At 47.6% G+C, this 24,000-nt stretch overlaps 1 protein-coding gene across 1 annotated transcript in view; it reads right to left on the bottom strand.

The window, feature by feature from the left end:
* Window positions 1-24,000, bottom strand: part of LOC122255300 (uncharacterized) — a gene marked incomplete in the record, with an annotated part of 999,006 nt that overhangs the window by 51,200 nt on the left and 923,806 nt on the right. Inside the window, 1 exon segment of the mRNA XM_086535919.1 lies at window positions 18,133-18,215. Coding sequence (XP_086392045.1) covers window positions 18,133-18,215 — 83 coding nt within the window.

Below are 24,000 nucleotides of genomic sequence, written 5' to 3'. Positions count from 1 at the left end.
TCCCTTGCCCAAATGATATAAAGAGAGAGAGAGAGGAAGGAAAGAGAGAGAGAGAGAGAGAGAGAGAGAGAGAGAGAGAGAGAGAGAGAGAGAGAGAGAGAGAGAGAGAGAGAGAGAGAGAGAGAGAGAGAGAGAGAGAGAGAAAACGAAAAGAAAGAAAGAGGGTGGTAAGACAAACAGAGAGATAGATAGATAGATATATAGATAGATAGATAGATAGAGAGAGAGAGATATATAGAGAGAGTGAAAAGTAAGAAAGAGGGCGGTAAGACAGACAGATAGATAGATAGATAGATAGATAGATAGATAGAGAGCGAAAACAGAAAAAAAAAACAGAAAAAAACTAACAACAAACAGATCGAGAGAAGACGCACAAAAAATGAAAACAGAAAGAAGAGAAACCAAAACAAGCAAAACAACAAAGAAAAACAACAACAGACGCGTTAGACAGAAGACGCCCGTAATTAAAGTCTCCCGTTGCGGGTGTTGCAACTGCTTTAATCACCCAGTTGGGCCAATTACCCGACGGACTCTTTAAGCAGGTGATTGATAGTCCTATCGAGCGGATGAGGAGAGGGAGGAGGAGGTTAGGGAGAGGGAGAGGGAGAGGGAGAGGGAGAGGGAGAGGGAGAGGGAGAGGGAGAGGGAGGGGGAGGAGGAGGTTAGGGAGAGGGAGAGGGAGAGGGAGAGGGAGAGGGAGGAGGAGGTTAGGGAGAGGGAGGGGGAGGGGGAGGGGGAGGAGGAGGAGGAGGAGAAAGAGTAGGAGATGGAGGAGAAGGAGGAGGAGGAAGAGGATGAAAAGAAGAAGAAGAAGAAGAAGAAGAAGATGATGATGAAGAAGAGGAAGACGAGAAGGAGAAGGGAGGGGGGTAGTGTAGAGGAAGTTCTTATAATTACATTATAATCTTTTATCCATCTCCTCCGATTTCGCCTTATCATTATAATGCCAAACTGAAATCAATCTCTAATCACCCCCTGTTCTGTATTATCATTAATGTTGTTAATTACCTTGCTTTAACGACCCATTTTCCACCTTCCTAGAACCGAGGCATTCAATATGCAATGCGATCTCAAGGGGTCCTCTCTGCAACGGCGCTAAATGCAACTCCCATCCATTCACAATACTGACACGTTCATCATGATTTTAATTAGGAACGTTTTTTCGTGTCTCCTCTACATCATCTTCGCCCCTATCATCACCATCATCACCATCATCACCATCACGAAATCAAGATCACCATCACCCAAACAAGTGCCATTTCTCTCGAGTCATCTTCGCGCCACCATCATCACCACAGCCATCATCATCCTCACCACATCTCCCTGGCACCGTCCCAGACAGCAGGCACTCCACGGCGATGCCAAAGTGCCAGGCCAAGCTATCCGGTGTTTACTACGTGTGGCCCCACGTCAGTGCTTACTGATTCTACCAATAAATAGTTGAACACTACGGTCTATATTCACATCTCCATATTGTCAGGCCATATTAATGACAGTTGGCACTCGGGCACTCGGCGTGGCACTCGTGTCGGGTGGCAGGTTCGAGCGACTCGACGGTCCCGGGGTGGGCACTACTCCATGTGCAAGTGCATACATACATTCGTGTAGCACACACACACACACACACACACACACACACACACACACACACACACACACACACACATAAACACATACAGAGAGAGAGAGAGAGAGAGAGAGAGAGAGAGAGAGAGAGAGAGAGAGAGAGAGAGAGAGAGAGAGAGAGAGAGAGAGAGAGAGAGAGAGAGAGAGAAAGAGAAAGGTACGCCCTCCGTACCGTACAAAACCAAGTAAACGATATGCACAATGATTTAGCCAATTATTCACGGTACGACAACCTTCACGAACCCCCTCCCCCTCCCCCTGCCCCTTTACCCTTCCCCTACCCCCCACCGTTCCTACTCGTCTCTGCCCCTTAACCCTTCCCCTTCCCCTTCCCCTACCCCCCCTTCCTACTCGTCTCTGCTTGGGTGACAAACGTGACGGCCTTACGAGCGGTGTTGAGGTAAGGACTAAAACTCCTTGTTCCTTCTTAGCGCTTCCGGCGTCGGCGAAGAGGTACAACGCAAGAATGTTGGTCTCCAGGTGTTCGCAGGGAGGGAGGGAGGGAGGGAAGGAGGGAGGAGGGAGGGAGGGGGGAGGGATGGGGGGAGGGAGGGAGGGAGGGTGGGTGGGTTTGTGTGTGTGTGTGTGTGTGTGTGTGTGTGTTTAAAATCGTTAACGCCAATCGACTTCTAACATCAGCCACATCGGTACTTTGAAACCGCACCAGTGAAATAAATAAATATTTAACTAAATAAATCTATAAATAAATAAATCTAGCCAAAAACCAACACAATATCACGAACGAACGAAAAGACGGAAAAACAAAACAAAACACGAAAAACCACACCGGGAAAAATCAACAGGTACGATTCAAAAATAAAATTTCCGAACCAGAAAAATGAAATGAAAAATAAAACGTACACACACACACACACACACACACACACAATACGGAGTTAAAAAGTGAGAGATAGAGGGTGTGGCTGAAACCACTGGTAAAAGGTTTTAAAAACAATAAGAAGATAAAGGTGTCAAAAAGGCAAAAGCTGGAGTAAAAAAGAAAGAAAAAAAGACATATACGCGTATGTGTATATATATATATGTATATGTATATATATATATATATATATATATATATATATATATATATATATATATATGTACACTTATGTTTATATATATATACACACTTATGTGTGTGTGTGTGTATGTGTGTGTGTGTGTGTGTGTGTGTATATATATATATATATATATATATATATATATATATATATATATATATATATATATATATATATATATATGTACACTTATGTTTATATATATATATATTACACACACATACACAAATCAACAAATAAATAATACATCTCGTATAAAAGTAACAATATAGATAACCACGCAAACACCAAATATAATAGCAAAATCATTAATATCCAAATCTTCCTCCAACAAAGTAAAAAAAAAATAATAAAAAAAAAAAATAAATAAAATAATGAAACACCTCTTTCCTCCTCTTCATACTCCCCCCTCTTCTACCCCCTCCTCCCCCCTGTCCTTCTACCCCCTCCTCCATCGCCCCCCTCCTCCTCCCCCTGTCCTTCTGCACCCTGTTCTCCTCCCTGTCCTTATGCTCCTCCTCCTCCCACTATCCTTCTGCTCCCCCTCCTTTCCCCCTGTCCTTCTCCCCCCCCCCCTCCTTCAGATACGTCTTCATAAACATCCCCCCAAATAATGCACGTTGCCCCCGAGTCAGTGACCCCGTTTGTTCTTTTCTTCCTCTGCTTCTTCTTCTTCTTCTTCTTCTTCTTTTACTTCTTATTCTCCTCCTTATTATAATTATTATTTTACTTGTTTCTTCTTCTTCTTCTTCTTCTTCTTCTTCTTCTTCTTCTGTCTGTGACTAAAAGCGGCCTGGCCCAGAGGGGGAAGGGGGTGGGATAGACAGCAGAAAGGAGAGGGAAAATGAGGAGTGAAGAGAGAAAAGAGAAGAGAATGATGAGAAGACAGAAGAGGAGATTTGAGAATGGGAAGAGGAAGAGTGAGGAAGAAATTGAGAGAGGAGGAGAGAAAAGGGGAAGAGAAAGGCGATAACAGGAGAGGAGAAGAGAGTAGAGAGGAGAACCGAAAAGATATAAAAAAAAGACGTGAAGCGAATGAAGAGAAAGAGGAGAAAAGAGCAGAAAAATAAGGAAATTAGGAGAGAAAATAATAAGAAGGAAAGAGGACAGAAGAATAGGACAGAGGGGAGAAGAGGAGAAAAGAGGAGAGGGAAGAAGGAAGAAAGATGAAAGAAGAAAAGAAACGAGAAGAGAAAAAGAAAGAAGAGGAGAAAAAGAGGAGATAAAATGAGAGAAGAGGAGGGAAGAAGAGAGAGGAAGAGAGAAAAGGAAAGAGGAGGGGAGAAAAGGGAACAAGAGGAGAGATGAGAAGAGGGACTAGGTTGGTAGCTCGAGCCTTAGTGGACAATATGCAGATGACTCCCTTCAACACACGCTTTCACATGTAAAAATAGCCATAGTAGCTCCCTCCTCTCTCTCTCTCTCTCTCTCTCTCTCTCTCTCTCCCTCTCTCTTCCTTTCCCTCTCTCTCTTTCTTTTTCTTTCTTTCTCTCTCTCTTTCTTTCTCTCTCTTTCTTTCTCTTTCTCTTCTCTTTCTCCCTCTCTTTCTCTCTCTCTTTCTCTTTCTTTCTTTCTCTCTCTCTCTCTCTCTTTCTTTCTCTCTCTCTCTCTCTCTCTCTCTCTCTCTCTCTCTCTCTCTCTCTCTCTCTCTCTCTCTCTCTCTCTCTCTCTCTCTCTCTCTCTCTCTCTCTCTCTCTTTCTTTCTCTCTCTTTCAGGTACAAGCACACACGGATACACACCCTAACCACATCATCTTTATACTGCGTGCAAATTAGGAAATACAACTAACCAACAGTTCTCGCAGCGTCAAAACAATACACGGCAACATTAATGCAAATCCCTGCAGCGGAGAGTCGTGAGAAAGGCACAAGGGAACAAAAAAAAGTAGAAGAAAAAAGTCAAGGAAGTTGGTAAAGAGGAGAGGAGAGAGAGAGTGAAAGAGAGAGAGAGAGAGAGAGAGAGAGAGAGAGAGAGAGAGAGAGAGAGAGAGAGAGAGAGAGAGAGAGAGAGAGAGAGAGAGAGAGAGAGAGAGAGAGAGAGAGAGAGAGAGAGAGAGAGAGAGAGAGAGAGAGAGAGAGAGAGAGAGAGAGAGAGAGAGAGAGAGACAGAGAGAGGAAGTGAAAGAGATAAGAATATGAGGGGAAGCAAACCGGAGAAAGAAAAAAAAAAGAACCGAACTAGAAATAAAACATAAAGACATAAACGAAGAAAGCGTAAAACCACCCATTTCCACCCCTCCCCCTCTCCCCTCCCCCTCCCCCCCACACGCCCAGACTCCCGCCCACCAAAGGCTTTACATCTCATGCCCATGCCCGTCAGATGCCCAGCATTCCGCTCATTTACACGACAAATCTCCTTCAACCACGAGCACACAAGAGCCAAAACTCGCGAGCATTGCATCACGGGCTGCAACGGCAAGAAAGTGAGAGATTGGCTAATATTTCAGCCTCCACAAGGAGAAGAAAGGGAATGAAAGAAGGAAAGAGATACACAAAACAATAATGGAATGCTGCAAATACAACATTTATAAAATTTATAAAAGAATAAAATAAAAATATAAAAATCGAATATAAAAAGAATAGTGGTGTCATGCCACTCTTGTTGAGCATTAGGGTGCAAGAAGGAACAGCAATTGCAGGCAGAACCTAAAAAAAAAAAAAAAAAATAGACGGAAAATGGAAGAACAGGCGAAATACAAAGAGGGGTGAGGGAAAGGGGGAAGGGAGAGGGAAGGGAAGGGGAGGGGACGGGAGGGGGCGGAAGAGGAGGGCGGGTGGAGGGAGGAAGCTGTCAGGAGAATAGGAGGAGGAGGGGAGAGCAGAGAGAGAGAGAGAGAAAGAGGGGGAAACGAATAAAAAAAAAAAAAAAAATAGCGAAATTCAAATAACGGAAAGAAAATCTGAACAAGAGATGGGTCAAGGGTATGACCTCTCGACCCGAAGAAGAGAAAATCGGACGAAAGAAGAACAAAGGATAGAAGGAAAGGACGAAGGAAGGGTGAAGACTGAGAAGAGGGAGGAGGAAAGGGAGGGAGGGAGGGAGGAAGGGAGGAGGAAAGGGAGAGAGGGAGGTGGAGAGGGGGAGAGAGGGAGATGGAGAGGGGGAGAGAGGGAGATGGAGGGAGAGGGAGAGGGAGAGAGAGAGAGAGAGAGAGAGAGAGAGAGAGAGAGAGAGAGAGAGAGAGAGAGAGAGAGAGAGAGAGAGAGAGAGAAAAAAAAAAAAACATAAACACAAATACATATAACCCCCCCAACCCACATACACCCACCCACAGGCCCCCTCCTCCTCCACCTCCACCTCCCCCTCCTCCTCCTCCCTCCCTCCTCCCACCTCCCCATCCTCCCCCATCCCCATCCCCCTCTCCCCTCCCTAACCCCCCATCACACTCCACCCCCACCCCTCCTCCACCACCTCCCCCACCCATCCCCCCACCCTCCTCCCACCCCCACCCACCCACCCCCCCCACACACACACAGAGACACACAGAAGCACAACACCCACAAAGTTGAAATCCCCAACAGCTCCCTGAATTAGCTAAGATAGGAGAGGGACATCGCAGTTCAGAAACAAGTTATTGCCCGGGATTACGGAACCCCCGAAGACTTTGGGGATCGGATGAGACGGACGGAAGGAAGGAAGTACAGACCCTTAAGTAAAAAATATAAGTAGGGGGGGGGGAGGGTGGAGTTTTACTTGCGGATTCCGCTCTTACTTACTTTACTTACTGTACTTATAAAGCTCGGATTGCGTTCAGGTAGAGGTAATGACGCTCGTGTTTTATGCTGATGGGGAGGGAGGGAGGGAGGGAGGGAGGGAGGGAGGGAAGAAAGGAGGGAGGGAGAAAGAAGGGAGGGAGGGAGGGGAGAAAGGAGGGAGGGAGAAAGAAGGGAGGGAGGGAGGGAGGGAGAGAAAGAGAGAGAAAGAGAGAGAGAGAGAGAGAGAGAGAGAGAGAGAGAGAGAGAGAGAGAGAGAGAGAGAGAGAGAGAGAGAGAGAGAGAAAGAGAAAAGAGAAAGAGAGAGAGAGACAGAGAAAAAGAGAAAGAAAGAAAGAAAGAAAGAAAGAAAGAAAGAAAGAAAGAGAGAAAGAGAGAGAGAGAGAGGCAAAAAAAAGGTAAGATCTAGAGAGAGAGAAAGAGGGAGATCAGGAGAGATCAAGGAAGGAGCGACAGCAATGCAAAGCGACAGGTGTGTTGAGAGCGGACAGGTGTGAATGCGAGAGCGAAGCGAGAAAACGCAGAAAGAGAGAGGGGAAAAATAGGGGAAAATGATATTGATAATGATAATGATAATTTAGATGATAATAATAATGGTGATGGTATTGGTATTGATACTGATTATGTCGAATATGAAAATGATAACAAAATAGAAAAGAAAAATGATGAAGATAATGATAATCATAATAATTATGATAATAATAACAACAGTAGTTGTAGTTGCATTGAAAATCATAATAAAATGCATATATTGATAAAAAATAAACCACATATAATCAGACAGAGAGGGACATTAAGGGACGAAAATAATATATAAAAAAACGGAAATGTCAACAAGTGTTTCGAGCAAGATGCACAAGCAGCCAAATGCGTGACCGTTTAAGACACATCTATGTGTGGGAAATAAAATGAAGGAGAGAGAGAGAGAGAGAGAGAGAGATAGATAGATAGATAGATAGATAGAGAGAGAGAGAAAGAGAGAGAGAGTGAAAGAGATAGAGAAAGAGAGAGAGAAAGACAGAGTGAAAGAGAGCGAGAGAGAGAGAGAGAGAGAGAGAGAGAGAGAGAGAGAGAGAGAGAGAGAGAGAGAGAGAGAGAGAGAGAGAGAGAGAGAGAGAGAGAGAGAGAGAGAGAGAGAGTAAAATGCACAGGAGCGTTGAATATGACGCGCGCCCCAAGAACTAATGATGACAGATGTAAGCCCTAGATACGTCACGATGTTAAAAACGGAAGAAAAGAACATGTTGCAGAGGAGGGGAAACGTGGGGGGAAGAGAATGAGGAGGAGGAGGAGGAGGAGGAGGAGGAGGAGGAGAGAAGGAGGAGAGGAGGAGGAGAGAAGGAGGAGGAGGAGAGGGAGAGAAGGAGGGGGAGGAGAGGGGGAGAATGAGGAGGAAGAGGAGAAAAGGAGGAGGAGGAGGAGGAGGAGGAGGAGGAGGAGGAGGAGGAGGAAGAGGAGGAGGAGGATAGGAAGGGGTGATGAGGGAGGAGAGGGAGAGGTGGCAGGAGAGGGGAGAGAAAGGGGAAACGGGCGAGAGACTTGAAAGTGACAGGTGCAAGAGCTGGAAAATAGCAAGTGGTAAATGATTCTCTACGCAGGAGATAACTGTGAACGTTCATAAAAGATAGAAAAAAAACGAAAAGAAAAAAAATAGCTGACTATGCCCTAAATTAGTCCGTATAAGTAATTTAGACTCGTGCGTACGCGGAGATGTGGGGGGGGGGAGGAGGAAGGGGGGAGGGTGTAGAGGGGATGTGATGGGAAGAGGGAGGAGGGAAGGAGGGAAGGGGGGAAGGAGGGGATGACATGGGGTTTAATGCGCCAGACACCTGTTCTATTCAACATCCAGACCCAATAAACTAGAGCACAACCGCGAGATATGTTTATCACGACCATTCATTATAAAGCACCGCTCCTGCCCCAGTCTTCTGCCATAATTCTATTATGAGCGGTTATTCCACCACCCTGTAACAATATATCTGGTGCTTAAATAGCCAAGTACATTTTATGTGGGTAAGCGAACACTCCGTCAAAGAAACCTTGGCAATAAAAGAATAAGTAATTACTTAGCACGTGTCTCTTTCATTCAACATGAAGATGTTATCACCTGCAAGTACTCAAAATACTAGCAACGGCCTTAGGCAAAACATTCAGCGATTTTCGCTCATAGTAACAACATTCGGAATATAGTTCAACGTCAGGCACTTGTGGCACTACTTCTCGTGGCGGAACAGTTTGGGGTGATAACGAGGCTTGCAGGTGTTACGCGGCCGGGAGCGCCAGTGGCGGCGGCGGAGGATTACACCCACCTGAAGCGCATAATGATAGAGACAATTTTGGCCGCCAAAAAGGGCCTGAATCATATTCATAGAGAGCCACATCTGAAGAATACTTTTGTCCCTAACGGAGAGAGAGACAGGTGTTCGAAGAATGTACGTAAGAAGTGAATGCCCTCCTCTTCGCGGAGTAATAGATGCTAGGCGGCTAAGTGACTGCCAGTGTCCTCAAGACCTAACCTAAGATATGTGTTTCCGACCGGAGGAAATTCACGGGACAATATCGCCGGCGGAGTTCTATTCTCAGCGCGGGAGAATCAACCCCCAAAACGAAAATAATGAGATTTATTTCAAATTTCATCCGGCTTTAAATGCGCGCTCTTTAACCCCTGTCACGTCGACTAACCAGCAGATTTTTAAACCGACGCCCCGCCCACCCATAACCCAAGGAGGGGAGGGAGGGGAAGGAGAGGGGAAAGAAAGGAGGGGAAGGAAGGTGATCAGGACTTCTATAATGGCGGGAAAATGGAGTCCTTAGCTCCGCAAAACGATAGTCTATATCCATTCCTCAGCCCGACAAACTGGAATCCGACGCCCATCCATTCCTCCTGACGGCAGCCATCAAGGGCGTCTTTGCTGACCCACGCAGCCGTAAAAGACCATCCGGACGTAACAGAAAACGCGGCACTTACGCCCGGTATCACAGCCCCCGGCATTAGCACGTGTTAATGTCTCGCTTGTATGTTAATTTACGACACTTCGGCCAGGGTTTTATGGCAACTCACTTTCGATGCGGGCTTGATGTAACCCCCCCCCCACCCACACCCCCGCCATGTCCCCTCTCCTAACCCCCCTTCCCCTCTCATTCCAGTGACCCTCCTCTTCTTTGGCACTCCCCTCCTCCCTCCCTTCGTCTCTCTTAGTCTTTCCATCTTCCGAAAGACTGTTCCCCACTTTTCCTACCGTCTACTCCTCCCCCTCCTTTCTTGCTGTCTCCTCTTTCACCCCCTTCCCTCCCTCCCTCCCTCCCTTCCTCCCCTTCATCTTTCTTCCTCCTTCCTCCCTCCCCTCTTCTTCCACTCTTCTTCCCCTTCTTCTCATCCTCCTCAAGTATTACCGATAAATCTTTGCCCTTCCCTCTTCGTCACCCCAACTATCTGCGTCCTGCTCCCCCCCCCTACCCTCCTTCCCTCCCTCCTTCCCCCCTAGTTTCTACTCTCCTCCACTCTCCCCTCATTAGCAGCCATCACCTCGCCCCCCTTCCCCCCCTCCCCCCACCATTCCCCCCTTCCCCCTCTCTTCCCCCATTCTCCCCATCTCCCCATCACCTAAATCCCCGGACCTTCTTAATCTCCTGCAAATAATTTCTCCTCAGCTTCATCGAACTCAATCTCCCCCCCCCCACCTAATCCTTACACTCCCCCCCCCTCCCTAACCCCTCTCTCTACTCCCCGCGTTTCCTACCACGAAAGAACCTCGTTCTTTCTTTCTCTTGTGCTCTCTCTTTATTTGTCTGTTTGTATGTTTATCTGTCTGTTTGCTTGGCTGTCGCTATCTGTATCTGTCTGTGCCTCTTCCTCTTCCTCTTCCTCTTCATCTCCTTCTTCCTTTCCTTCTCCCTCACCCTCATTCTCTCGCTATCCCTCTCCTTCTCCTTCTCCTTCACCTCCTCCCCCTGTCCCTCTCCCTCCATCCTCGTAAAATGTCTTCTTCTCTTTCTCTCCTCCCCCCCCCCCTCCTTCTCCCCCAGACACACTTTCCTTCGCGAAACAGATCCGCAAACCTGTTTCCTCGGGTCCCTTTCATCTCACTTCAGCCCCCACCTCCCCCCCATCCCCCTCCCCCATTCTCATCTCCACTCCCCTCCTCCTCCTCCTCCTCCTCCTCCTCCCCTCCCGCGAAGGCCTTGTTCACACGTCCAGTCGTTCAACAACCCGTCAGCCAGAACAATGTTTCCGACCACTTGTTCATCATCACCCTCTCTCTCCCCTCTTCTCTAACCCCTCACTCCTACCCCCTCTCCCCCTCCTCTAGTTCTCTCCCCCCTCTCTCCCCCTTTCCAGCTTTTCAAAGCGGTGATTTTGTTTCTTTCTTTTGTTCTTTCTCTTTCTTTCTTTCTTACTTTCTTTTACTTCCTTTCTCTTTCTCTTTCTCTCTCTCTCTCTCTCCTTTCTTTCCCCTTCCCCTCTATCCTCCCCTCCTTCTCACCTACTCCCCTTTCTTCTCTCCTACTCCTCTCCCCTTCCCTCTCTCCTACTCCTTTCCTTTTTCCTATCCTCCTCTCCCCTTCCCTCTCTCCAACTCCCCTTCCCTCTCCTATCCTCCTCTCCCCTCTCCCTCTCTCCTAACCTCCCCTCCCCTTCCCTCTCCTAACCTCCTCTCCCCTCTCCCTCTCCTATCCTCCCCTCCCCTTCCTCTCTCCTAACCCCCTCTCCCCTCTCCCTCTCCCTTCCCCGCCCTAAACGAGTCAATTTCGGGATCTCTAACACCCCCTCTCACCCTAAAATCCGAAGCTGTCCCGACTGTCACTCTTCTAACACCCTTGTCTGTGCCCCCCCCCCCCCAGCGTGTCCTTCCCTACAACACCCTCGCTACATCTACTACAGCGGTGTCCTATCGACCCCTTTCCACCCTCCCCTTACCCCTCCACCCTCCCCTTCTCCTCACTTTCCCACTTCTCTTTCCTCTCTTGTATTTCATTTAATTCTTTTGATTTTTTTTAGTCTATCCATCACGTTTTAAGAGAGAGAGAAAATAAATAAATATACATACATACATACATACATACATACATACATATATATATATATATATATATATATATATATATATATATATATATATATATATATATATATATATATATATATATATATCCACTACATTGGCCTCAAAATAAATCATATCTACACCATGAGGATATTGAAGTTTCGGTCTTCAAAGAAAATCCCCAATTTTCCTCGCTTACCTTGTTAGTTGTAATGGAGGCGTTAGTCTGTTATTTCCGCTTTAGGCCTATAACGCACTCAGCCGTATTGAGTTATGGCCGCCGTGTTAATAGAACGTCGGGAAATAACATAAGTCTGTGATGGAAAAATGATGATGGAAAGCTTTGGTTTTGCAAGTTTAAAGTTTCGGTCAATTCTCCCTTTCTCTGTCTCTCTCTCTCTGTCTTTCTCTTTCTCTTTTTCTCTGTCTTTCTCTTTCTCTCTTTCTCTGTCTTTCTCTTTCTCTTTCTCTTTCTCTCTCTCTCTCTCTCTCTCTCTCTCTCTCTCTCTCTCTCTCTCTCTCTCTGTTTCTGTTTCCCTTTCTGTTTCTATCTCTGTCTCTGTTTCTGCTTCTCTCTCTATCCTCTTTCGGCTTCTATATCTCCCTCGATATCTATGTATTTATCTATCTATCCTTCACTATGTGGCTCTAACGTCTGCCTGCATGTCTGTCTGTCTGTCTGTCTGTCTGTCTGTTTGTCTCTTTGTCTGTCTGTCTGTCTGTCTGCCTACCAGCCAGCCAGCCAGCAAACCAGCCAGTCAGCCATCCAGCCTTCCAGCCAGCCACCCAACCAGCCAGTCAGCCAACCAATCAGCCAGACAACCACCCACCCACCCATCCAACCACCCATCCTCCCAGCCTACCAGCCACCCATCCAACCAGCCATCCAGCCAACCACCCAACCATCCAGCCAACCACCCATCCATCCAGCCATCCAGCCAGCTAGCGTCTCTCCCTTAAGCTCCTCCTTGCAACTCCCTCCTCTCCCTCCTCTCCCTCCTCTCCCGACGCCCTTCCGCCTTCGGGAAAATTAAGTCTATGTCCCCATTTCTGCCATTGATGCTCCTTCCCCTCGATTTCCTTATCTTCTAATCGCCATTTCCTCTCCCCCTCCCCCTTCCCCTCCCCACCTCCCCCCTTCCTCACTTTTCCCCCTTTCCCCTCCTCTGTTCTCTCCGTCTGTCCCCTCTTTTAACCTCAAAAGCTATTTTTCCCCCCTTTCTTTTTCTTTTTCTTGGCTTTTATCTTTTTTCTTTTTTTCTCCTGAATTCTAAATCCATTCTCTCCATCTCTTTCTCTTCCCTCTGCGTTCGGTGTTGGGCGTTTATTACCTCTTTCCCCTGTTCCTTTTTTTTATCAGCGCTCTTTAATCTCGTCTTCTTTTTTTTAATACGTTTCTTGGTCGCTTCCTTCTCTCTCTTTTTTTCCCTTTCTCTCTCTCTTTCTCTTTCGCTTTTTCTTTCTCTTTCACTTTCGCTTTTTCTTTCTCTTTCACTTTCACATTTTCTCTTTCTCTATATCTTTCTCTTCCTCTTTCTCTCTCTCTCTTCGACCCAGCGTTTCTCTTTTATTTTTATTAAACCTTCACCCTTCTTCTCCCCCCCCCCCGCTTTCTCCCTTCCCCCCTTTACACTCTTCGTATCTCTTGCCTTTGTCTGTGATATTTTTTTTTCCTTTCTTTCTTTCCTACTTTTCATTTTCGTTTAAAAGAAGAGAAAAAAAAACCTTGAGTTCAAAACCTCGGTTATTCAAATTTCTGTTTCTTTCTTTTCTTTTAATTTTTTTCTCATTTTTTCAACCTAATATTTTAAGCTTTTATCCCTCTCTATTTATTTGTTTCTAACTTTAGAATTGTCATTTTTTTTCTCTTTCTTTTTTTTTCTTTTTTCTTTCTCTCCCTTTCTCTCTCTTTCACTCCCTCTCCCTCTCCCTCTTCCACACCTACTCCTACTCCTACTCCCACTCCTACTTCCTCCCTCTCTCTCACCCCCCCTCTCTCTCCTTCTCCTTCTCCCTCTCTCTCCCATGCCACTCCCTCTCTCTCCCTCCCTCTCTCTCCTTCTCCTTCTCCCTCTCTCTCCCATCCCACTCCCTCCCTCTCTCTCCCTCTCCTTCTCTCTCATTCTCCCTCTCTCTCCCATCCCACTCCCACTCCCACTCTCTTTCCTACCCCAATCCTCCGACGCCATACCTGGGATCCCCACCTTTCATACCACTAAATCACCTACAAATATTTGAACAGACCAAGATCCCACTGCAGGGCCTTTCCTAATCCTTGGTGAATCTCAAAACATGTGTACGGAAGAGAGAGAGAGAGAGAGAGAGAGAGAGAGAGAGAGAGAGAGAGAGAGAGAGAGAGAGAGAGAGAGAGAGAGAGAGAGAGAGAGATAGAGAGAGAGAGAGAGAGAGAGAGAGTGAGAGAGAGAGAGAGAGAGAGAGAGAGAGAGAGAGAGAGAGAGAGAGAGAGAGAGAGAGAGAGAAAAGTGTGTGAGAGAGAGAGAGAGAGAGGAGGAGAGAGAGAGAGAGAGGAGAGTGAGAGAGAGAGAGAGAGAGAGAGAGAGAGAGAGAGAGAGAGAGAGAGAGAGAGAGAGAGAGAGAGAGGTGAGGGGGGGGGGAAGAGAGAGGGAAGGAAGGAGTGAAGGGGAGAGAAAGAGGGAGGGAGGGAAGAAGGGTAACGAGAGACAAAGAGGGAGGGAGAGAGTGAAGGAGAGAGAAAGAGGGAGGGAGGTGGGGAGAGAAGGAGAGAGGAAGAAAAGGAGAGAGAAAGAGGGAGGGAGGAAGGGAAGGAGGGAGAGAGGGATACAGAGATGGAGGGAGGAAGGGAGGAAAAAAGAAAGAAAGAAAGAGAGAAAGAGAGTGGAACGTAGAGCTTAAAGTGCGATGAGGGAGAGGCGAAGAGATAGCACGAGTGAGTGAGTGAGTGAGTGAGTGAGTGAGTGAGTGAGAGAGCAAGTGAGCGAGCAAGCGAGCAAGAGGATGAGTACATATACGATAGGAGAGAGAGAGAGAGTATGTGCGTGCGTGATGCATGCGTGCATGTACGTGTTAGGTGAGGGAGACAATGGACTGCATGTACAGCAACATTCCGAAAATACCAGGGCATTGTTAGGCGGCCAGTGCAGCCTCCCGTGACATCTGCTCGCCGGGAACAGATGTCAGGAGAATGCACGAGACATCGTATTGACACCGTAAGGCATGTGCTGCGGGGATCATTCACGGTCTTTGAACGTCCGACTCTGGAAATCTATGGAATGGAACGCACCTGGAAGGGACGCCTCTCCGTCTCTCTCTCTCTCCCTCTCTCTCTCTGTCTCTCTCTCTCTCTCTCTCTCTCTCTCTCTCTCTCTCTCTCTCTCTCTCTCTCTCTCTCTCTCTCTCCCTCTCTCTCTCTCTCTCTCGCTCTCTCTTTCCATTTGGCTTTCTTCTCTATTTTCTTGTGTGTGTTTGTGTGTTTGTTTGTTTGTTTGTGTGTGTGTGTATGTGTGTGTGTGTGTGTGTGTGTGTGTGTATATATATATCTATATATATATATATATATATATATATATATATATATATATATATATATTATATATATATTATATAAATTCATCTTTTTTTTCTCTCTCTCTTCCATCTCGCTGATTATATTTTTGCCTCTCTCTCTCTCTCCCCTGGTTTGCTCATTTCTTCTTTTCTCCCTCCCTCTTCAATTCTCCTCTTTCTCTCACAGCCGCCTCCTTCACTCTCCTCCCTCTTAATCCTCCTCCTCCTCCCCCACCCTACCTCTCTCCCTACCTCTCTCCTTCCCTTCTGAAAGCAAAGGAGATTCATATCCTTATCGCGAGGGGTCGTGGCCACTCTCTCTCTCTCTCTCTCTCTCTCTCTCTCTCTCTCTCTCTCTCTCTCTCTCTCTCTCTCTCTCTCTCTCTCTGCCTTACCTCCTCGTTACCCCTCTCCCTTTTCCCTCACCGCTCCCTTTCCTTTCCCCTCACCGCCTCCCCACCCCCTTTCCCACCATCGCCTCCCCCTTCCCCTTTCCCCTCATCGAGGCGCCTCCCCTACCCCTTCCCCTCGTCGCCTCCCCTTCCCCCTTCCCCACCATCGCTTCCCCACCCCCTTTCCCCTCCTCGCCTCCCCTCCTCTTCCCTTTCCCCTCATCGCCTCCCCACCCCCTCCCTTTCCCCTCCTCGCCTCCCCACTCCCTCCCTTTCCCCTCGTCGCCTCCCCTCTACTCCCAACACCAGGGTATTGTCTATTGAAGAGTGGAAGACCTTTCCCATCGGCATCATCATATGTCACCGCCATTTCCACTCGCCTAAAAGCTATTCTTATTCTGCCGCCTTACCCCATCCTCTTTCTCTCTTCTGTCTCGCTCGCTTTTTCGCTCTATCTCTCTCTCTCTCTCTTTCTGGGTCTCTCGCTCTTTCGTTATTTCGCTCTTTCTCTCTCTCTCCCTCTCTTTCGCTCCGCTCGCTCGTTCTCTCGCTCTCGCTCTCTCTCTCTCTCTCTCTCTCTCTCTCTCTCTCTCTCTCTCTCTCTCTCTCTCTCTCTCTCTCTCTCTCTCTCTCTCTCTTTCCGCATTTTTTGTTGATATCCATTTTTCTTATGTTTCTATGTTTATCAAGGATTCTGTTCTTCCTTTATTATTGTCTAATGTGTTCCTGATGTGTCTGTTCTCCCCGCCTCTCCCTATCTACTGTTTCTTGTCTCCTCCCTTTATCCATGTATTTCCTCTACTCGTTCTTTTCTCTTTGTCATATTCCCTTTCCTCCCCTCCCTTTCACGCCCCTCTCCCATTTCCCTCTTTTCCCATCTATTTCTCCATTTCCCTTTTGTCCACATCACGCATTTTCTTTCGCCCTGCCATTTCCACTTCCCCTTTCCCCTCATGTACCCCTTCTCTCTCCCTTTCCCTCATCTTTCTCTCTCCCTTCCTTTCCCCTTCCTTCTCTTCCTCTCTCCCTTACCCCGTCCTTCTCTTCCTCTCTCCCTTACCCTTTCATTCTCTTCCACTCTCCCTTACCCCGTCCTTCTCTCCCTCTCTACCTTACCTCTTATTTCTCTTCTTCTCTCCCTTACCCCTTTCTTCTCCCTCTGTCTCCCTTACCCCTTCCTTCTCCCCTGTCTCCCTTTTCCCTTCATCACTCCTCTACCTCCCTCTCCACACCCTTCCCCCTCCTCTCCCTCCCCCTCCACACCCTTTCCCCTCCATATCCTCCTCTCCCTACCCCTTGCCCTACCCCTCACCCCCCTCTCCCTCCCCCTCCACACCCTTACCCCCTCCATATCCTCCTCCTTCCTTAACCTCCTCTCCTTACCCCTTGCCCTACCCCTCACCCCTCTCACCCCCTCTAACTCCTTCCACCTCCCCTCCACCTTCCACCCCCCCTCTCCCCCTTCCACCCCCCTTCCCACCTCCCCCCTTCCCACCTCCCCCCTTCCCCTCCCCAGCCCTGTGGCTACCGGAGGAATGGAACGTCGCGTATTCCCGATATGGCTGCCATACCCGGTCGCCATATCTCTCCTATTGAGAGCTTTCTCCCTTTTAGGTACATGTAATCTATCAACGTGGCGAGGAGGAGGTGGATGGGGGGGAGGGGGGTTGAGGGGTTGAGGTGGGATGGGGGATGGGGGGAGGGGTTGAGGAGGATGGGGTTGAGGAGGATGGGTTGAGGGGATGGGTTGAGGAGGATGGGGGATGGAGGGAAGGGTTGAGGAGGATTGGGGGGTGGGGTTGAGGAGGGGGGGGGGGTTTGAGGAGGATGAGGGAGGGGTTGAGGGGGATGGGGGATGGGGAGGGGTTGAGGAGGATGGGTTGAGGGGGGTAGGGGTTGAGGGGGATGGGGGGAGGGGTTGAGGTGGGATGGGGGGAGGGGAGGGGTTGAGGAGGATGGCGGGATGGGGTTGAGGTGGGAGGGGAGGGGTTGATAAGGAAGGGAGCGGAGGAGGAAAAGGAGAGATCGGATCAGGGAAAGGGAGGGATAGGATGAGGGAGAGGAAACGAGCGGAAGAAAGAGGAGGGAGGGAGCGAAGGAGAGAAAGGGAGAGACAGGGTGGAGGGAAGGATGGGGAAAGGATTAGAGGGGGGAGGAGAGGGAGGAGGGAATGAGGGGGCAAAACTGTCCTGCTCTGGTAAAAGACGTCGATGGGGAAGCGATATCCGTTATAAGACCCTGGTAGAAAGGGGGGAGGAGGATGGGGGGAGGGGGAGGGGGGACAGGAAGCTACATTGGAGGTTGGAAGAGGGGTGGGGGGTGGGGGTCCAAAGGAAACATATAACATCAAAATAAATCACGAAAGATGACATTCAGTACTAAAAGGGCACTAAATTGCCATACACACACACACTCACACTCTTAACAGCGTACATACATATGTACATATGCGCATAAGCTATCATATGGCTCAGGGACTTATATACGAGCAATACACCATACACCACCACATCCAAAACACCATACAAATCCTGCTCACACCATAATCACTATGAAAAAAACAACACATCATCATACAATAACTCCTTAAAAAAAAAATTCACACAAAAATTCTGAAAACAAAAATAATTTTTTTTTTAAAATCACCATAAAAAAAAACAAGAACAGAACACACACACTCTCACTCCAATCACCATCCCACACACCACACACCTCACTATCAAACAGCCAACCGCCAGAATCTCCGTCACATTCGGACACTGTACTCACCATCTTGTTGTTGATTTCGTGAAAATGAATCTCACAGACTTTATCCACAACATCTTCACTCTCAAAGGTCACGAAACCGAAGCCTGGAACGAGAGGAAACGGATAAGTTTGTTAATCAATGATGATGATGATGATAAGGATAATTAAGAGGGGGATCATGGTGATGGTGATAAAAAAGGATGATTCATTATGATAGTGATGATAGTAATGATGGTTGTGGTGGTGGTGGTAGGGGGTGAGGGTAGGGGTACGGGTAGGGGTAAGGGTAGGGGTAGGGGTAGGGATAGGGATAGGGGTAGGGGTGGGGGTAGGGGTGGGGGTAGGGGTGGGGGTAGGGGTAGGGGTAGAGGGTATTGGTAGAGGTAAGGGGTAGATGTTGTGGTGGTTGTGGTGATGATAAGAAAAATAGTAATGATAATAATAATCATGAAAAATACACTAGAATACATATATTGTTAAGTACGTCTAGAATACGGATAAAAGATATATATCAGAAAAAAATATAGACAAAAACACAACACAATCAACACTGTATATATCAAATCAAACCATCATACACAAATCACAATTAAAATATATACAGCGAAAATAATAATAATAATAATAATAAAAACAATAAAAGCACGACGAACTCCCAAAGAATATCAATTTGAAAATATCAAAAATATAAAAGAAAATCTTCTCTTTCTCGACCAGGAAATATGGATCGATGGGTCAATGGAATATTACACTTTTCTTTTTTTTTCAAAACAGATCGACACAAGCAGATGTGAATCTTGGGCGGACGGATGAAGGGACAGACTCATAGGCAGACGTACATACATACACTCAGACGCACACACTCACACATACACACACACACACACACACAAGAAACGAAGAAAGAGGAGAAGGAAGACGGAAGAACAAAGAGGAGGAAGGAGACCGATAAACACACACACACACACACACACAGACACACACACACGCACCCACCCACACACACACACTCCAAAGCTCGCGACGTCGCCACCGTTTCGCCACCCAGAAAAGTAGCGAGAAATTCGGCTAAGATTGAATCCGGTTCGAAATATTTTTACCTCCGGAGGTTCTTCCGCTAGCGCCCCCTATCCCTCCTCCCCCCTCCTCCTCCCCCTTCCGCTAGACCCCCTCCTCCCGCGTCCTTCTTTCTCCCCCCCCTCCCCCCTCCCCCCTCTCTTCCTCTTCCTGGCATCCAAATCCAAAACATCAAATCCTGGACGTGATACTAAAAATGATATATATAATGGTGGTGGTGAGGATACAACACCAACGACAAAAGATAATGATGATGATGATGATGATGATGATGATGATGATGATAATAACAATAATAATAATAATAATAATAATAACAACAATAATAATGATGATGATGATGATGAGGATGATAATAATAATGATAATGACAATAGCAATAAATGATAATAATAATGATAATGATAATAATAATAATAATGATAATAACAATAAGAGTACTAATAACGAAAACACTCAAAATGATAATAATGATAAAAAACAACAATAATAACTATAATCAAAATTGAGTAAACAATCAAAATGATAAGAAAATTAATCATGATAGCAATGGTTATGTCATCTAATAATCATCATAACAAATAACTGATAACGGAAACATTTTCGTGAATAATAACAACAAAACTACCACGACGATAAACAAAGATATAGATGAAGAGGAAAAAATAATCAAAATAGATGAATATATAAATAGAGAAATAAGAAAAAAAAAAAATAAGATGATAAAACAAAGAGACATAAGATCTACAGTAATTTCGCTCCCGCTCGTCCGCTTGCCCTTACCCCCCCCTACCCCTACCCCCACTGTCACCCCCTCCTCCCGTGGCCAGCCCCATCCCTGCCCCTTCCCCCCCTCCCCCCCTCCTCCACTTTGTCAAAACCCCTTCACCCCTCTGGCTCCAATACAATTCCTACCCCCACTTCTTCCCTTCGTTTACTCCCTCTTCCTCCTCCTCCTCCTCCTTTTTCTTTTCTTTTCTTCTTGTTCTTGTTCTTCTTATTCTTCTTCTTGTTCTTGTTGTTGTTCTTCTTCTTCCCCTCCTCCGTCCCATCCTCCTCCTCCTCCTTCCCTTCCTCCTCCTCCTCCTCCTCCTTCTCCGTCCCCTCCTCCTCCTCCTTCCCCCCCCCTTCCTCCTTCTCCCCCTCCTCCCTCCTCCTTCCCCTCCTCCCCCTCCATCCCCTCCTCCTTCCCCTCCTCCATTCCCCTCCTCCTCCTCCTCGTCCATCCCCTCCTCCCCCTCCTCCCCCCCACCCCACCCCAACACGACACAGGCCGGCTTCAGCATCGTCACAAAGGAAGCGGCATTATTCGCTAGCTTTGGCTGGACCTCAAGTCGGCCGCCTTACTCTCGCTCCTCCTTCTACCTCCTCCTTCTTCGGTCTTCTCTTCTTCCTTCTACCTCCTCCTTCTTCGGTCTTCTCTTCTTCCTTCTACCTCCTCTTTCTTCGGTCTTCTCTTCCTTCTTCGGTCTTCTCGCCCTTCTTCGGTCTTCTCTTCTTCCTTCTTCGGTCTTCTCTTCCTTCTTCGGTCTTCTCTTCCTTCCTCGGTCTCCTTCTCCTTCTCCTCCTTCCTCTTCTTCGTTCTTCCGTTCTTCTTGTGTGTGTGTGTGTGTGTGTGTGTGTGTGTGTGTGTGTGTGTGTGTGTGTGTGTGTGTGTGTGTGTGTGTGTGTGTGTGTGTGTGTGTGTGTGTGTGTACGTGTGCGTGAGTGTGAGTGTGAGTGTGAGTGTGAGTGTGAGTGTGAGTGTGCGTGTGCGTGTGCGTGTTTATATGCAACACAATTTACTCAGTCTATCAGTCGGTCTATCATCTGCCAATCTTACATGCATTGTGTAAACCAATGTTAATTCAAGTACATCACAAAAACAAAAGGAGAATAAGATGTCACTCCCCCTCCCCCCGTTTCTCTCTAGACTCCCCCTCCCTCCCCCTCTCTCCTCTTTTCTTACCCCCCCCCCAATCAGGAATAAAATGGCGATCAGAAGACAATAAAATGCACAGAACTCTGCATTTTACGACCTTCGATTGGCGGATAAAATGAGCTGTCTTTCCTTCCTTTTTTATTCTTTTTTTTTCTTTCCTTCTTCTTTGTCTACTTTTTCTTTACTCTTTTTTTTATTTCCCTTTCTCTTTTTTTTCTTTTCTTTTATTTATTTACTTTATCTTATTTTATTTTTTTGAAAGAGATAGATAGATAGATAGATAGAGAGAGACACGGAATGCTGAAACGGACATGTCCTCGTGTACCTACCTCACCCTTCCTACCTACTCATATCCCCCTACCCCAAACCCCCTCCATCCTCTCAACCCCCCTTCCCACCCTCTTCACCCCCTTCCCAACCCCCAACCCCCCTATCCCTCCCCCTAACCCACCTTCTTCCACCTTCTCACCCCCTAACCCCTTAACCAGCCCTCCCTTTCCACCCCCAACCCTCTACTCAACCCCCTTTCAACCCCTAACCCCGTCCACCACCCCCCTCCCCAACCTACTCGCCGCTGCCCACTCCACCAGCGACTCGGGCGAATCCAATCCCTCCATCTGAAAGGGTTTATCAAGGTCCAAAATAGGCGAACCTCAAAACCCTTCCACTCGGACAATGGCGGACGGACTCGGCTCCAGATATACTTTGGGGTGGGGTAGGGTGGGGTGGGGTGGGGTGGGGTGGAGGGGTGGAGGGGAGGGGAGAGTGGAGAGTTAGAGGAGGAGGAAGCAGGAAGGGGGGGGGGAGTAAAGGGGAGGGAAGAAGCAAGAAGGGGGGAAGGGGAGGAGAGGTGAGGGGAGGGGAGGGGTAAGGTGGAGGTGAGGGGTAAGGTGGAGGGGAGGTGGAGGTTTAGAGAAGGAGGAGGCAGGAAGGGGGTGGGAGTAAAGGGGAGGGAAGAAGCAAGAAGGGGGGAAGGAGGAGGGAGGAGTGGGGGAAGGGGGAGAGGTAGGGGCAGAGGGAGGGGAGAGAAAAAGGGAGGGAAGGGGCAGGAGGGGTGGAAGTGAATTTCAGGTAGAGACAGAAGGAAATGTAGAGGTAGGGAGGAAGAGAGGGAGAGAAGAAGAAAGCAAGAAAAGAGGAAAGGGAATCGAAGGATAAAGAAGAAAGAGAGAGAGAGAAAAAAAAGCGAAAGAGGGTGAAGGATAAGAGGAAGCCAGAAGAAAAGGGAAGAAAAAGAAACTACTTGTGGTCTGGTTATAGTCGAAACAAGAGCAATAACTAATGGTGCTGGTTGGGTCTGACGTCACGTGTTCTTTGGTGTTCATCGTTCTTAGGGGAACTTACGATGAACATTGTCGCAAGGCTTTAAAAGGATGGAAAACATGCATATAGATGTACGTACACACACACACACACACACACACACACACACACACACACACACACACACACACACAAAACACACGTCCCCATGTCGGTGAGGCGAAGAGGAAAAGGAGGCAGCACGTGGCACTTGAATAGCCCTCCCAACACCCAGGTGCCACTCGCGGGTGCCTGGGTTGTGTCAGCCACGCAGCCCATCCCCCTCCCCTCCTCTCTCCCCTCTTCTCTCCCTCCTCCTCCCCTCTTCTCTCCCTCCCTCCTCCTCCTCCTCTCCTCTCTCCCTCCCTCCTCCTCCTTTTCCTTCCCTCCAGCGGCGCACTTCCTTCGCTCATCCTTCAAGAGTCACTTGAGGATGATCCATGGGAGGGCCGCGTCTTCAAGATTATCATTCGCTAGTCTTTTTTTTTTTTTTTTTTTTTTTGGATTTTTCTGGGAGGAGGGAATCTTATTTTGGCTATTTTTGTCGAGTGCTGTGGTTTCTTTCTTTTTCTCTCTCTATAATACTTTCCCTCTCGCTTCTTTTTCTACCTCCATTTTTTCCGTCCTTTTTTTGTTTCTTTCCCTTTCTCTTTTCCTCTCTCCCTCTTTATTTCCTTGCCTCCCTCACTTCCCTCGTTCCCTTCCCTTCCCTTCCCTTCCCTTCCCTTCCCTCCCTCCATTCCTCCCAAAACTCACCCACCCACCCACCCACCCACCCTCCCTTGTCTCTTGTCTTCTTAAAATCAGATTAAAACATTTGATTAAAACATTTCCCAGGGTCTAGCGGATTGTCCTGCCGATTTACTCGCAGTCGTAAAAAAAAAGTAATAATCAACTTTTATGGCAAAACGAAAGAAAATCTAAAAGAGACAAGAAGAAAAAGAAGAAGATGAAGAAGAAGAAAAAAAAACAATTCCAATGAAGTGAGGTCTCTTGATAATCCTTATCCCTTGGCGAGTAATGCATTTTCGTCTTAATTCCGAGTCTACCGTTTGTCTCCTCCCGTTCCGACAAATAGTTTGGCCTGACTGACTGACTGACTGGCTGACTGACTGACTGACTGACTGACTGACTGACTGACTGACTGTCTGTCTATCTGTCTGCCTCTCTTTCATCCACCTCCACCTTCTTGCTCTCTCCCTCCTTCTCCTCCCCTTCTCCTCTTCCTCCCCTTCTCCTCCTCCTCCTCCTTCTCCTCCTCCTCCTCCTTCTCCTCTTCCTCCCCTTCTCCTCTTCCTCCTTCCCCTTCTCCCCCCACCCCTTCTCTTCCTCCTCCTTCTTCTCCTCCTCCATTTCCTCTCCCTCTCTTCCTTCCTCATTCCCGCAACAGTTCCCTTGATATCGCCATTTCCATTGCAGATTCCAAGTAATAGTTGTGGACAGTGTTGGGGGCGTCAGCATGATAGCCGCGGGGCAAGCACAGAGCTCTCTCTGCCACTACCTCGCTCGTGAGAGGCTGTGGGTGGGGGTGGGGGGGGGGAGATGAGAAATGAGAGGGGAAGAGGAGAGAAAGTGGAGGGAACAGAGGG

Source organism: Penaeus japonicus, unplaced genomic scaffold, assembly GCF_977035675.1.
Source record: "Penaeus japonicus unplaced genomic scaffold, GWHDUDI00000001_assembly GWHDUDI00000004, whole genome shotgun sequence".
Classification (NCBI taxonomy): Eukaryota; Metazoa; Arthropoda; class Malacostraca; order Decapoda; family Penaeidae; genus Penaeus; species Penaeus japonicus.
The sequence above is the reverse complement of the archived record's forward strand: the minus strand, read 5'-3'. Positions and strand labels throughout refer to the sequence as shown.